The sequence below is a fragment of the Elaeis guineensis genome, chromosome 11 (genome assembly GCF_000442705.2).
Source record: "Elaeis guineensis isolate ETL-2024a chromosome 11, EG11, whole genome shotgun sequence".
NCBI lineage: Eukaryota > Viridiplantae > Streptophyta > Magnoliopsida > Arecales > Arecaceae > Elaeis > Elaeis guineensis.
This window is the reverse complement of record NC_026003.2, coordinates 11,262,975-11,276,043: the sequence shown is the minus strand read 5'-3', so window position 1 is coordinate 11,276,043 and position 13,069 is coordinate 11,262,975. Positions and strand designations below refer to the sequence as shown.

The window sequence follows — 13,069 nt, the reverse complement described above, 5'->3', positions numbered from 1 at the left end:
AGAAATCTCATGCCCGAGTCCTTCTTCAAGCCTCCCTCTTTTCTATCTTGGATTTAGATAAGTTCCCTTTTGAATTCAAAGTCCTTATCAGATAAGGATTGAACTTATCTAAATTAGGTTTAACCTAATCTCATCTTAGATGCCAATTTAAAAGGAGAAAAAGGGGGCACGGCATAAGTGAAGAGCAATCTGGATTTTTATCGTGAAAAATCAGATAGGTGTGCGCGTGGGTTCTCTCTCTTAAGGTGGGGTTTTCTTTGAGGGCATTTCCTCTTAGGCATTGGGTTTAGGAAGAGAGAAAAAGAGAAAGGGTTTCTTCTTCTTCTTCTTCCTCTTCTTCTTCCTATTCTTCTTCTTCTCTAAGAGGGTCTGAAAGAAATGAAGACGGATCCTCTTCAACCATCAGGAAGCGATCTCTACAAGGGAGCTACATCCCAAAAAGATCAAGAAGCTTCTGATCAGATCAAGACCTCGTGTAGATATTTGTAGAGACCGGACGCTTGTGCAGCTCAAAGAACCTAGACATCCACAATCATCAGCTGTGATATAGATCAATCTGTGATAAGAGATGGAGATTTAATCTCTTTTTTGATTATATTATTAAAATTAGATTTCAGATGCATGATCCATATTCATATGGTAGATTTTTTTTAGGTGGTTTAGTAGATCAGATCTAATGTATGCTTAGATTAAAAATGTTTTAATCTATGTTTGTTTTCATTGTCAAAACAAAAATTTTAAAATTACATATGCATCAAACCACTCGATTCCAATATCACTTTTAAGTAAAAGCTGGGGCTGGACTTCTCAATCTCCATTCTCATCAATAAAATGGTGTCTGACATTTTTCGGCTGTCATAATCATGCTATCCCGTTCTCTAGTTACAATTAGATGATGGATACCAACCAACTTGTTCTGTAAATGCTTGTTGCAACCCACGTTCTGCTGATTTTACCATAATTCCACCAATAACATCTCATGCCCAGCAAAATTTAAGACAGCAACTTTGATTAAAGGGAGTACAAATTTTCCAAAGATTCAATCCATATATTGATTGTCAAAGTCAAATACTCATAAATCACAAAATCTGCATACCCTATCACAAGATGATATAGCAACTTGACTGAGAAGCTGATTCAATGTTCACTTCACTTTTAGGAATCCTTGGACATGATTTAGGGAGAGGGTCGTAGATCAATAAACGCAGGAGCAATTAAGTCAAAAAGAGGAAAATGGAACATTTGACGCATCGTGAACTGAAAGAGGCTCTTAAAAACTTCAAACTTCAGTGCTTGAAATATTATATCAGCCAAGATCAGAGTGGATTTGTTCTGATTGTGAGTATGATGTAGCCCAAGAATATCTCTCAAAGACACGCGCGAGGGAACGGAGGGGGGTTTTCGGTGGTGTGGGTGGAAGAGAGAGATGGTTTCCATAGCCTTTGAGAAGCCTTAGTTGTCTGCATTCCATGCCCAACCCAAGGTCATGTTACCCCCATGCTTAAGCTCGCCAAGCTCCTCCACTCCAAGGGTTTCCACATCACCTTCGACAACACCAAGTTCAAATACCGCAGTCTCCAAAGTCTCAACACTGTAGTGATAAAGGCATGTATATCAGGATTTAATGGAGGACAAGGGGTGATTATGATTTGTTCTACTGGAAAGCAAGCAGTCCCACGTTTTGCTCCTGTTCCTTTCTGAATCCAAATATGATTCTGCCGAATCTTGACAAGCTAGAGAATGCATCATTCTGACCCAAAATTACAGTCATAATAATAGTATCTTCCTTATCAGTTTGGTGCTCTGATAGGTGACATAACAGCAGAACATGTATAAAATACCAGAACTTAGTATCTCTAATAGGGATCTAAAGCAATGCAACATAACAGCGGTTCTAAAAGTTGATCTTAAAATTTTACACCACAAGCCACCTGCAACTGTGCTACCAATAGGCCAGGGTATCCTCAAAATTTTCAGCAGTGTAAATAAATAAGATTATCAATAACCAATATCATGACTCACCGTCTCATGTTACCTGCATAGCTGCAACCAATTTAACTGAGATTCCTTGTGACAGTACCACCAGATTGGAATGCAAGTTCCATTGCCTTGCCCGATGGTCACTGCTGCGAGACCAACATCTAACACAAATATAACGAAGTTACAGTAACCAAGAAAAAAAAAAAATCCAATCAGTGCAACATCTAATTACAATGTCTACTCACGGTGCTCCTGCATTGCCATCAAGCCTTCTGTATTATTTTGTACCTTTCAACTTCATTATATTTAAAAAAAAGAGAAATAGAGTTACTGCTATCATCTTATTATCACATGACAAACAAACAAACAGAACAAAGTTTATGTACACAAGGAAGAACCTGAAGCAGAAGTACAAGATTTTCCAACAGTCCCTCTTATGCAGAAAAAGAAGATTCTGACAGGGTGACAAATGCAAATAGGAAACTCTCAGCTCATTTCTTCAAAGACACTCCAGTACACACTTGAAGCAGCTAGACAATGGCAATAAGTTAAACTGGTGTCTATCAAGTATATATGTATATCAAAAGGCGGAACCAGCTAATATGCTAAATGAGCAGTTAGTACTTTACAGAGATTCAAGTCAGCCAACCCAAAGGTCAAAAAATATTGCAATCTGGACAATGGGCCCGCCTTTACCACCCCAATTACCAGATCAGCAACACATGCCGTGCTTAGGAGGACCCTGCCATGAGAGACCAACTACACAAGTCGCCATCTCCATCAGAATAGAAACATATGATTGCCATAATACATTGTACACCAGCCTATCAGGTTCATTTGCAAGGCATTGGTCAAACAGAATCACCGGATTAAGCTTTGGAGAGACTATCGCTTTCATCATCATCTACCTAATGATAAATGTTTTTACTGACAATTTGATATGTAAACTTTTAATTGTACACGAGGCTTTGCAAGCAAAGGGTGGCCAAAATTGCCATCTACAACTAGCCTAATCCTTCACAGCTGGACTGGCCACCCAAATACGATCAGCCAAAGATGGCCTTCCTACAGCTTCACGAATCCTACTAAAGGCCACCTTCACAGGGACACATGTGACCAGAGGCACTGTCCCCTCTGGTTTAATCAAACCACCCAAAATACTAATACCCCGAACAGGTTTTGCACCCCTGTTCTCACCACTAAACTTCGGTTCAGTTCCAATAGAAGATAGAGTTCTAGTTTTCTGACTAGATGGAGTTGCTCTTCTAGAACTCTTCTTCTGGGACTTTCCTGTTGCCGGCTGGCGGGCCTGAGAGATACTCGTCTTCACCAACTTGGCCTGTTGATTAAATGACCAGAATATTTCTTGAGTGGAGGTTTGCTTTCTCTGTCTCTATATGGAAGACCACCAGCATCTTCACCATCCAAGGCTGATGGGTTAGACCGAGGAACTCGTTGCATGGCAGTTCTTCTTGCAGTCCTCCAGACAGGTGGGTGTGCTGTGTTTTCATCCAGACTAAAAACATTTCTAGAAACAAGTGGATCAGTGGAACCATCTTTGAGTATTTCAATTTGAACAGGGTGCCCTATAATTGCTTTGCCATTCAATCTGCTCATCAGAGAGACCAGAGGAACATGCTCACCTTGATAACTTGCTTGAACCTTCAAATCCACATCAAACAGCAAAGGCCTCATCTTGTCACTGAGATGAGCAGCATAAACTGGCTCATAACACTCGTCAGAATCTTCCTGGTATGCCCTTCGAGCCACATGATGTGGGCCTCCAGATTTCCAGACGGATGGGGAAATCATATGAGAATCATTGTCAGAATCTTTGAAGCTAATGTGACTTCTCCCATGATCTCTAGCTGCTTTCAGAACAGAAGAATATCTTCGATTACCGTACCCAGTCAATTCTGCACGACCCAGATCCTTACCAATCAAATCAGCTTCATCATGAGCATAGTTAAACTCCTTTTTATGGTAGAAGCCATGCACCGAAGTCCTCTGGCTGGAAGCTTCCCTTCCCTTGATTTCATATGTTGTCCCTCGTACAGAACCACTGCGCTTTGCTATATTACGAATGTTGCGTTTCCTTTTCATATGCCATTTGGAAACTCCTATCTCAGCAGAAACATCTGCAGTGTGCTCTTGAGGATGTAAACTAGAAAGGGGCACCTCATTATTGTCCACATTTGTGAATTTTTCTGAAACTTGATATTCAGAGGGCTCACAGCTTTTCGCTCCTGACACCGCAGCATCTGCAAGCAAAACCAATATAAAACATGTAGCCCATATGATAAAAACAGTTTAAAGATCAAATAGCATAGGGGGAACTCAAGAGGCATATAATGGAATTTTTGGACCCTCAACAATGTAAGAGTCAGTGTCTGCTGAAGACAATTAAATGAAGAACAAAAATTACTTGCAGTAATAAGATAAAATACAGAATTGAAATTAATGCATCACAAAGGGTCTGCTAACCTCCAGTATTACAGATTGCAAAACTAAAGGGACTAATAGATTGCAAAATATAGGACAAGTTAGAACACACAATTCTTGTTCTGGTTTCAGCTGGACAAAATGAATTTTGATTTCAGCAGCTTTAGTAATTTCTGCTCTACCTTAGGCAGTTTCTCCTGGAAAATACTTTTAATTTTTTTTTAAAAAAAAAAAAGCAAAACCAATGTTACATGAAAATATCAAAAGAATGAAATCAAGTGTGTATATATAAGCATTTATATTGTTTCAAAAGCCTCTCCCCCCACCCTCTCCCTCTCACACCATGACAACCACCTGGACCTCTAGAGTGACATTCCATAAGTTGACTTAAACCCATATGCACATCTCATCTTCTATATGGTTCCCACCTAAACATACGTCATTAAAAAAAGAACTTTTGGAAAAATAAAGAGTTGATGGGCTACTAAAGCATTTGGTTCATCTCCTAAGCCAATTGATTTGAAGTTTTAAACCCTCCATTTTAGTTGCCCTTATTTCCTTTCAAAAAGCACACAAGCAGGCAAGATACAAGCAAGGGTTGTTCGCTATTTAACATTTGAAACAATGCTTGTTTATAAATTGCATGCATAAATATAGTTAAGTTGCTAAAGTATCATGTACTTTTAAGGCTGATGAAGCTTCTTTTTAAAAAAAAAAAAATCCTTTGTTTGTAATTCCTGAAAAAACTATGCTCTAAAACCAAAACTATACTCCAAAAATACACAACAGACAAAATAGTGTCAACAATTTCACAGATAAATCTTTTCTCTGTCATCCTACAGACGCTTGCAGCACAATCCAAAAGTTACTAAAACCAAATTTGAAGCTCTGTGATTATCAAACTTTGCAATGTTTGGGCTTCTTGAGTAAGCTAATGGAAGGAATCAAAACAAACAGCATTTTTCCCTTTCACAACAAGAAAATGAAACCTATTTTCAATTACAATTGCCCAACCGAGTCAACTGAAGCTAAAAGATGAGTCAAAACAACCATTTTTTGATAATTTTCTCAACAATCAGCTATATGTCTTCCTAATCATGTTAATGTATCCGTCCCAATCATATATATATATATATATCAAATCTACATGAGCAACAAACAAAACCATCCTGAAGGTGCACGTGCCATCAAATTGTACATGTTTGGTTTGTTAATTAATGTGGGAGTGCTAAATCAATCTTGCCTAATCATTTTAGTTCAATCAATTCTTATAGCAGTAAATCAGCAACACCCAGAGCCATCCTAAGAGAGCCTGTGGCACCAAATTCTACATGGTTGGCTTTCTAACTGAGGGGGGCACACCACAATTGGTATGATAGCAGAAGCATTTTTTCCTGCAGCAAACATTAAGACTGTTATGTTACAGGCTTAAATACCACTAAAATCCAACCACAACAGAGAATGGGAAACAAAAACTATCAGACAAGTAAAATGCTACTACTTTAAAATTAAGATGTTAACTTGCTATGATGCAAAAAAAAATCTGATAACATAATGAAAAGCAAAAATCATGCCAGTACCTTCCAAAAGATTAGATTCCTCTTCAACATCAGTTTCAAGGTATGTCCTTCCAGAAAAATCAGAGTCATCTACTTCCATAAGCTCAGAAGATGTATATTCATCTGTTGAAGTAGCAGGGTGCTGAAGGCAGTTGTCCCTTCCAAACAGTGTTGTGGGTGTTTGTTCCGAAGGATATCCACCAGGATCAAGAGAGTCATTTGAATCAGCAGGTAGATAGATGCACCTGCTCCTTCTTGCCCGACATATAATAGCCATATGGTCCTTTTCACCATGCATTGAAACAACACCACTATCATGATCAGGCTGAAAAGAATGAGGAGAAGTTAATTTTGGACTGCTCTGCAAAACCTGATTAAGTGGTCGACGCCTATCACGTTTTTTAACAAGCAACTCCTCAACCATACCCCCCTGTGATCTTTTCTTTTTATTAGGGAAGGAATTTTTGCTGGTACCAGCATGACTCGCAACTCCCACTGTATGCCCAGCATTAGAAATATCCATGTGATTATCAACAGAATGAGACAGCTTTCTCTTTGATGGAGCTATTCGAAGGCCAAAATCTTGCAAACCTCTCATCCTAGGAACATTTTCAGGAATATCCTCTTCAAGCCCAAATTGGTTACTATTTTTTCCCTTGTCTAAATACATGGGATTGCCAATATTCTCTTCCTCATGGGACAAGCCTGCTCTTCTTGAAAGTATCTGAGGCTTGTGACTTGTATATTTACCATGTACTTGAGGCTCATCATTTCTAATGCACATTTCTGAAGATAAGTTATCATATTCTTTTTTCATGGTACCTGAAGTTTTATTTGCAATACTGTTTGAGGCGACCCCTGGCTTCTGCTGCTTCATTTCAAATTGCTTCTTCTCAAGTTCTAGAGCATGAAGGATAGCATCTTCTCGGCGTGCATATTTCTCCCTTTTCTTGATAGGAATGCCTTGTGCAGCTTCGGCCCTCTCAATACATGCATCAAACTCCCCACATCGAAATGCCTTGACACGTTTAGATTTCTCTAGGTTGTACCAGTCCCTGCAAAAAGGATGGCAACATGAAGAATGATTCAGATGTTGAATATATTTCACATCGAGATTTCTGCTTGAAGATATTGTTTCTGACATTTAAACAAAAAAAGATGGCAATATTTGGATACTCATAGGTCAACAATGCTATCACATATATAAGACTTCATGAATATAAACAGAAATTGATAACAAAGAAATGAGCTGCCAACGATCACATGGCTCTAAGAAGCAGAAACTACATACATAATTGCACACAGGAATGAGAAGACAATAGAATCCAGTGAAAACATATAACTAAGACATTTGAAAACTATTACATTCAACTGAAATTCATTTTCATCACAAGAATGGAAGCTAAAATGAAAATGATGACACTTAAATATCTTAGCTGCATTACATATAAAATATTATCATCCTGACGTCAATTGCATTATAAATAAAAAAGGCAGTTCAAATTTCTTTTTTCTTTTGAAATTGATTCAGCTATTGCATGAAATGATATTATCGAGCTGAATTACACATGTCGAAATAAGGAAGTAGACAAAAGCAGATAAAAGAAGAAAGCTAAAGCAAAGGAGACTGGAAAGAGATTTAAACCAATGTCAGAGAGGCCCTAGGTGGTAATTGAAATGTCTTCAACCTATGCATGTTGTAGCAATTGTTCATATGGTAAATGAAAGCCTAACAAGCTGAATGCTGTAAAGGTGGAACCAGTTAATGTTTAACCGCTGAAAATCATAATAACATTACAGGATGAAGCAAGCTTGAATATTACTCCGGCTTAATTCATGTACAATTACTTCCAAATGAATCTGGATGGTTGAATATTTCCCTGGTCATGCAAAGCCATACCTAGCTAAAACAGAAAGTCATAATTTATATGGAGCCCCTAGTAATGCACAGAAAAACTTCATCATCAGCTATTCCCTGAAATCTTTACCTTCAATTACTTAAAGCACAACTAGAGATATGCCAATTAGCACCCCTAAAAGATGCAAAAATAGGCCTAACCACCAACTCCCCCCCAAATCTTCACCTAAAACAATTAGTTATCAGATATGTTAACCATGCCTGAAAGCTATACCATTTTTAAACACAATTTAGTTCTTCCCAAAGGAACAATGGAAGATTCATATCAGCTGACCTTGTGCTCCAACATCATTCTACAATCACAACCAAGATGGTTGTGCCCACATGGCCAATCAGCAATACAGCTGTTAAAACAAAGACCCCTAAAATTTGAAATTACACAAAACAAATCCATTAAAAAGGCATGAACCTGCCTAACACTACCAGACCATCTCCCTAAGCCAATTAAATATTTAACCAAACAAAAAGCACCCATAATGCAATCAGTCAAAAACGATGCCCTTATTGTTAACATCACAAGTTATCAAGATACCATGAGCTAATGGATAAGAAAGACAACAAACTATTAATGAAGGTACAGATATTCAGAAATCCAGCCGCAAAATAATCAAACTTATAGGTGCTCAGGCTAAGGCCAGTATCACCTTAGTCCAAAGAGCAAACCTTAAACACTGTGACAATAATGTTGACATCATAAGATAAGGTAATTGCACCTATATGTAGCATGATCGCAAATGTGGCACAAGAATTTAACAAAAGAAAACTCAACAAGCAAACAAAATTACAAATGCTATCTTAGGTAACTCTACAACTCAAATCTTGTAATGCACATGACTTCTGAAAACACAAGGCTACCATAAAACTGACATGAGGTGCACTTAGACTGATTCCCTGCTATCAAATTACCCAATATTGTTGGTGCAAAGTACTAGAGTAGCGGTATATGCTGTCTCAAAAAATGTAATTGCCTGAAAATCATTAAGAACTCAAAACTCTGGTAAAATGGGATTTATGACCTTCATTAAATTAAATTCAGATCTTAGTCTTATACATAATCATTACAGGCCAACAAAAAAAATTTAAACTAACTAGTGTTGGTCTGTCCAAGGAAACATTAAATATATCTACAAAATTGAACTATGGCCATTATTAGCTCATCATAACCCACCTGCCAAAGTCGAAATAACATTCAGCCCCTTGACCCCAACTCCAACCCCACCCCCTCTTCCGAGAGAGAGAGAGAGAGAGAGAGAGAGAGAGAGAGAGAGAACTACTTAATTTCTTACTTATTGATGAAAGGTTACTCATGACCAAAGAGGTTCCAATGAATCCCTTTTTATATATAAATGAAATTCTATACCTATATCTACAAATCTCAAATAAACTGGAAAAGGATTTCCACAACCAACTCAAGTAGATGAAACCACATGGATTTGTTATTAACCCAGTACCCATTAGCTTATATACTACCTAGGCCATCAGAACAGGGCCTTTCAAATGGAGATCCCATTGAAACAAGCCCTAACTCCTAAATCCTAACATGTTGGAAAGAAGAAAGTGAGTATTATTGGCTGACTAATGATCCAGGACCTTGCCAAAAGTGGACTCGACATTTGGCAACTATGATCAGGTACGATGATGGTTTTTCTCACATATGATGTTGCTTCTTTCCCCGAATCTTCCTCTTTTTCTTTTTTCCTTTTGTTTTGGTTGCTGGTAACAATAACAGTGGTGAGGCTGTCACCCTGAAGTTGGGCACAGTATGAAGATTAGGAACAAATGGGTATAGTTTATAATCTCATTAGGTCATCTATTAGCTTATCATTTATTCTTTTCATATTTTTTAATGCTATTCTCATCTATTGTCCCATCTTTGAGTTATCATGATATCATATCATCTACTAGTTCATTAAAATATTCAGTTTAATTCTTTTAATGCTTTGCGTATTGTCCTATCTCTAGATTTGTTTCTAATATATGACAACTTTTAATGGGTATTATATTCTAAATTTTAATGAATCTCCTCATATTTCTTTTTTTTTTTTTTTTTGCATTTTTTAATGTGCAGGACCATCTTGAATCTTGGGTGCCAACCTAACACCTAGGCACTAAACAGTGCCCTATCACCAGATCCTGACATCCTCCTAATAAAAGCAATTTGCATGGTTTTGCATTGGCAGATTTGACTATCAAGTTGAACAGAATGTGCACAATTTCCATTTCAAGTTGAATTGAAAAGTCCGGTCGAGATCAATAATATTGCAATGTGACACTGATCAGAGGCAAAAATAGTTTCCAGATCTAGATCGCATATAGAATTGCATGTCACACTGGCCAATAGCCAACAGAAATCATAAGAAATATGAGAACCAATTGTTACATGTCCTGTCATAATTGGTACTCATAACCTAGGACTTAAACATTCTCCTGAGGTTTGCATTTCAAAAATTTTGAATGGCTTCTGCAATATATATCTACATATGGACTCATTTTAATAATAAAGAAAATAAATCTGGACAGCATATCAAACATTCACCTGGCTGATTTTAGTGGTGTGTCGTTTCTTGCTAAAAGCTAGACTCTTTATAGTTCCATCTACCATGAAAACCATGCATGAAGTTTCAGGTAGATTTCTGATCTGAACAAAAGTTTCCGTTCACATATTTTTCATAACATGTTCTTATTCATTAAACACTTATACCAAATTATGTCTGAACACTGCCATTGGGAAGAAATGGTCGGACAATTCAATTCTGAAATTTACTCTATGTTAGCTTTCCTAACATACAATATCTGCAGCCAGGACTTCAACAAGCAGCCATTTGCTGGTATCTATGAAGCTATCAAATAAGCATATAACTGGTCAAGAAGCTAGATTGTTTGGGTAGACTTGAGAATCACCTATTACCGAGTGTGATTAGAAGACCATATTAGCCGTTATGTTTTTTATTTTAAAAGTTTTAAAAATCAAATATAAGGTCTGTTTATCATACATGAAAGAAGGAACTCCCGTTGTATCATAAAAGTGACAAAATCGGAAATGAGATTCGTGGAGGCATGCATCAATTTGAAACGCAATTGTGGGTGCACGCTATAATACTCCCATTGTATTATAGCAGAATGAGTGTTCTCCAGAACTACAAGAGAAAAATCAAAATATACGGAAGGAAAGGATTAAGTAAGTCTGAAATCAAACATACTGCAGATTAAAGATTATCCTAGTTTCAGATTTCCAAATCACAGCATGCATCGGAAAATCTCAGAAATTCCAAAACAACTCAGAAAAATCCAAAAAGGACAAAGAGAATCTCACACGCTGGCGTCCTCTCTTCCGAGGAGCTTAACCGGTGTCCCTGATCTCGGCGACATAAGGTGAGACGCCGACAGCTCGTCGGGGCCGAGTATCCTCCCCGGCCACCACGAGCCGTTCCTCCGCCGGACCCAGACGATGGTCCCCACCGAGCAGTCCACGCCGATCCCTCCTCCCTCTCCGCCCTCGGAGATCCCCATCCCCTCCCACCCAGACCCCACCTCGCAAAAATCAAACAAAAAAGGAAAAAAAACCGATCAAAACCCTACGAACCACCGATACCGTGGTGGAGCGGATCCCGTCAGCGGCCGGAGAAGGCAAAAGCCGAAGCCCAATGCCGCCGGTGGATCGTCTCGCGAGGCGCTCGCGGATCCGGTCTGGAGGCCGCTGCCGTTCCGGGCTAGGGTTTCCATTCACACCAGAGAAGATCTCATCCTTCGCCGTCCTTCCCTCCTCCACTCTCCCTAGGGTTTCATCTACACCACTATCGCCGCCCACGCCGCCGCCGCCGCCGCTGCCGCTTCTCCCTCTCCTCCGCCCGTGCTCCCCGGCCTCGATCTCCTCCGGCGGTCCTCCGCCGACGAATCGAAGACGATCTCCGCCTAAGATTCCGGTTTTTCTCCTATTTTTCTCGGTTTTTTTCGTTTTTCTCGCAGGATTCCGGAAATAATAAAATAAATAATAAATAGACGAAGACGGTGACGAGAACCCCTCTCTCTCTCTCTCTTCTCTCTTTCTCCGAGGGTAGTCGTAATAAAACACGAGCCCTCTCGAACCGGACGAGTCCGGTTTAAATACTTAGACTGAGGGCCACGTATGGTGCTCTGTAGGAATAAGATAAGTTAAAACAGATTCCACAAATCTGACCGTGAGATGAAGATCGGGTGGAGGGGCAGTTGGGTAGTTCAGGTGGGGCCACGTGTAATAAAATTCGGACGTCGATGTGTCCTAGGGAACGCCAGATTGTGACAGTTGGTTGCTGACGGTTGGATAGCAATCTGACGGGTGGCGCGGGGTCCGTTACGGGGGTCTGTCTGAATGCGGGTCGGCGGGGACGTAAATGGACCGGAATTTTGACAGGTTGGATTGGTCGGTTTGGGCTCGGTCTCCTTTCAATCCGGTTGGGACTGAACCGGTTTTGAGACTCCGACTCGGTTGAACCTGTTTCCAAATTTGGTAGGACACGAGTTAGAGCTAGAAGTAGAGGGAGGGCAAGAATGGAAACATATGAAGATAAGAAGGAAATGGAGAGTGGTGGAGCACAAGCTTTTGAACCCTCGGTTCAGTACTTGATCACTCGGACCGGGTCGACTGACTAAATAATCTGTAAACTATGCCGGCTAAACCAAAACAGAATTTGGTACACATGATGCACATGAAACGTATGGTCATGGCATATTAGTCTGATTAGAATTTTTAATTACTATCTCTTATCTTCATACCTAAAATGAAAAATTAATAATTATTGCGCAAATCTACTATGGTGGCATATCCCTACCATATCCATCGTCCATCATTCAATCATGAAGCATATCTCTACCAATATATGCTATCCATTATAACAAGAAAGAATATCTTTATTACATCTACCATTATAAATGGGGCATATCTCCACCCTAAGCACAGTTCTATTTTTACAAATATTCTAAAGGATAACTAAGATTTATCTCTTGGATTGATAGTTAATTTGTGTGCGATAACCCAGCCCAATCCAAGCTTTATAATAGACTAGGCGTGATCCATTTGATCGGCCTAATGAGTATAAGTGGCCCATAATAGAAACAAATGAAAAGAAAAGAAAAGAAAAAAAATTGCCAACACATATCGGGCATATGCTAGGTGGGAGAAGGAATTAGACTC

At 39.1% G+C, this 13,069-nt stretch overlaps 1 protein-coding gene across 1 annotated transcript; it reads right to left on the bottom strand.

The window, feature by feature from the left end:
- Window positions 1-2,302: 2,302 nt before the first annotated feature.
- Window positions 2,303-11,965, bottom strand: LOC105061186 (uncharacterized protein At1g51745). The gene is given in 4 exon segments (XM_010945161.4): window positions 2,303-3,330; window positions 3,333-4,241; window positions 6,003-7,036; window positions 11,213-11,965. Coding segments are annotated over 4 exon segments (2,481 nt in total). The 5' UTR covers window positions 11,410-11,965; the 3' UTR covers window positions 2,303-2,989.
- Between the last annotated feature and the right edge of the window lie 1,104 nt (window positions 11,966-13,069).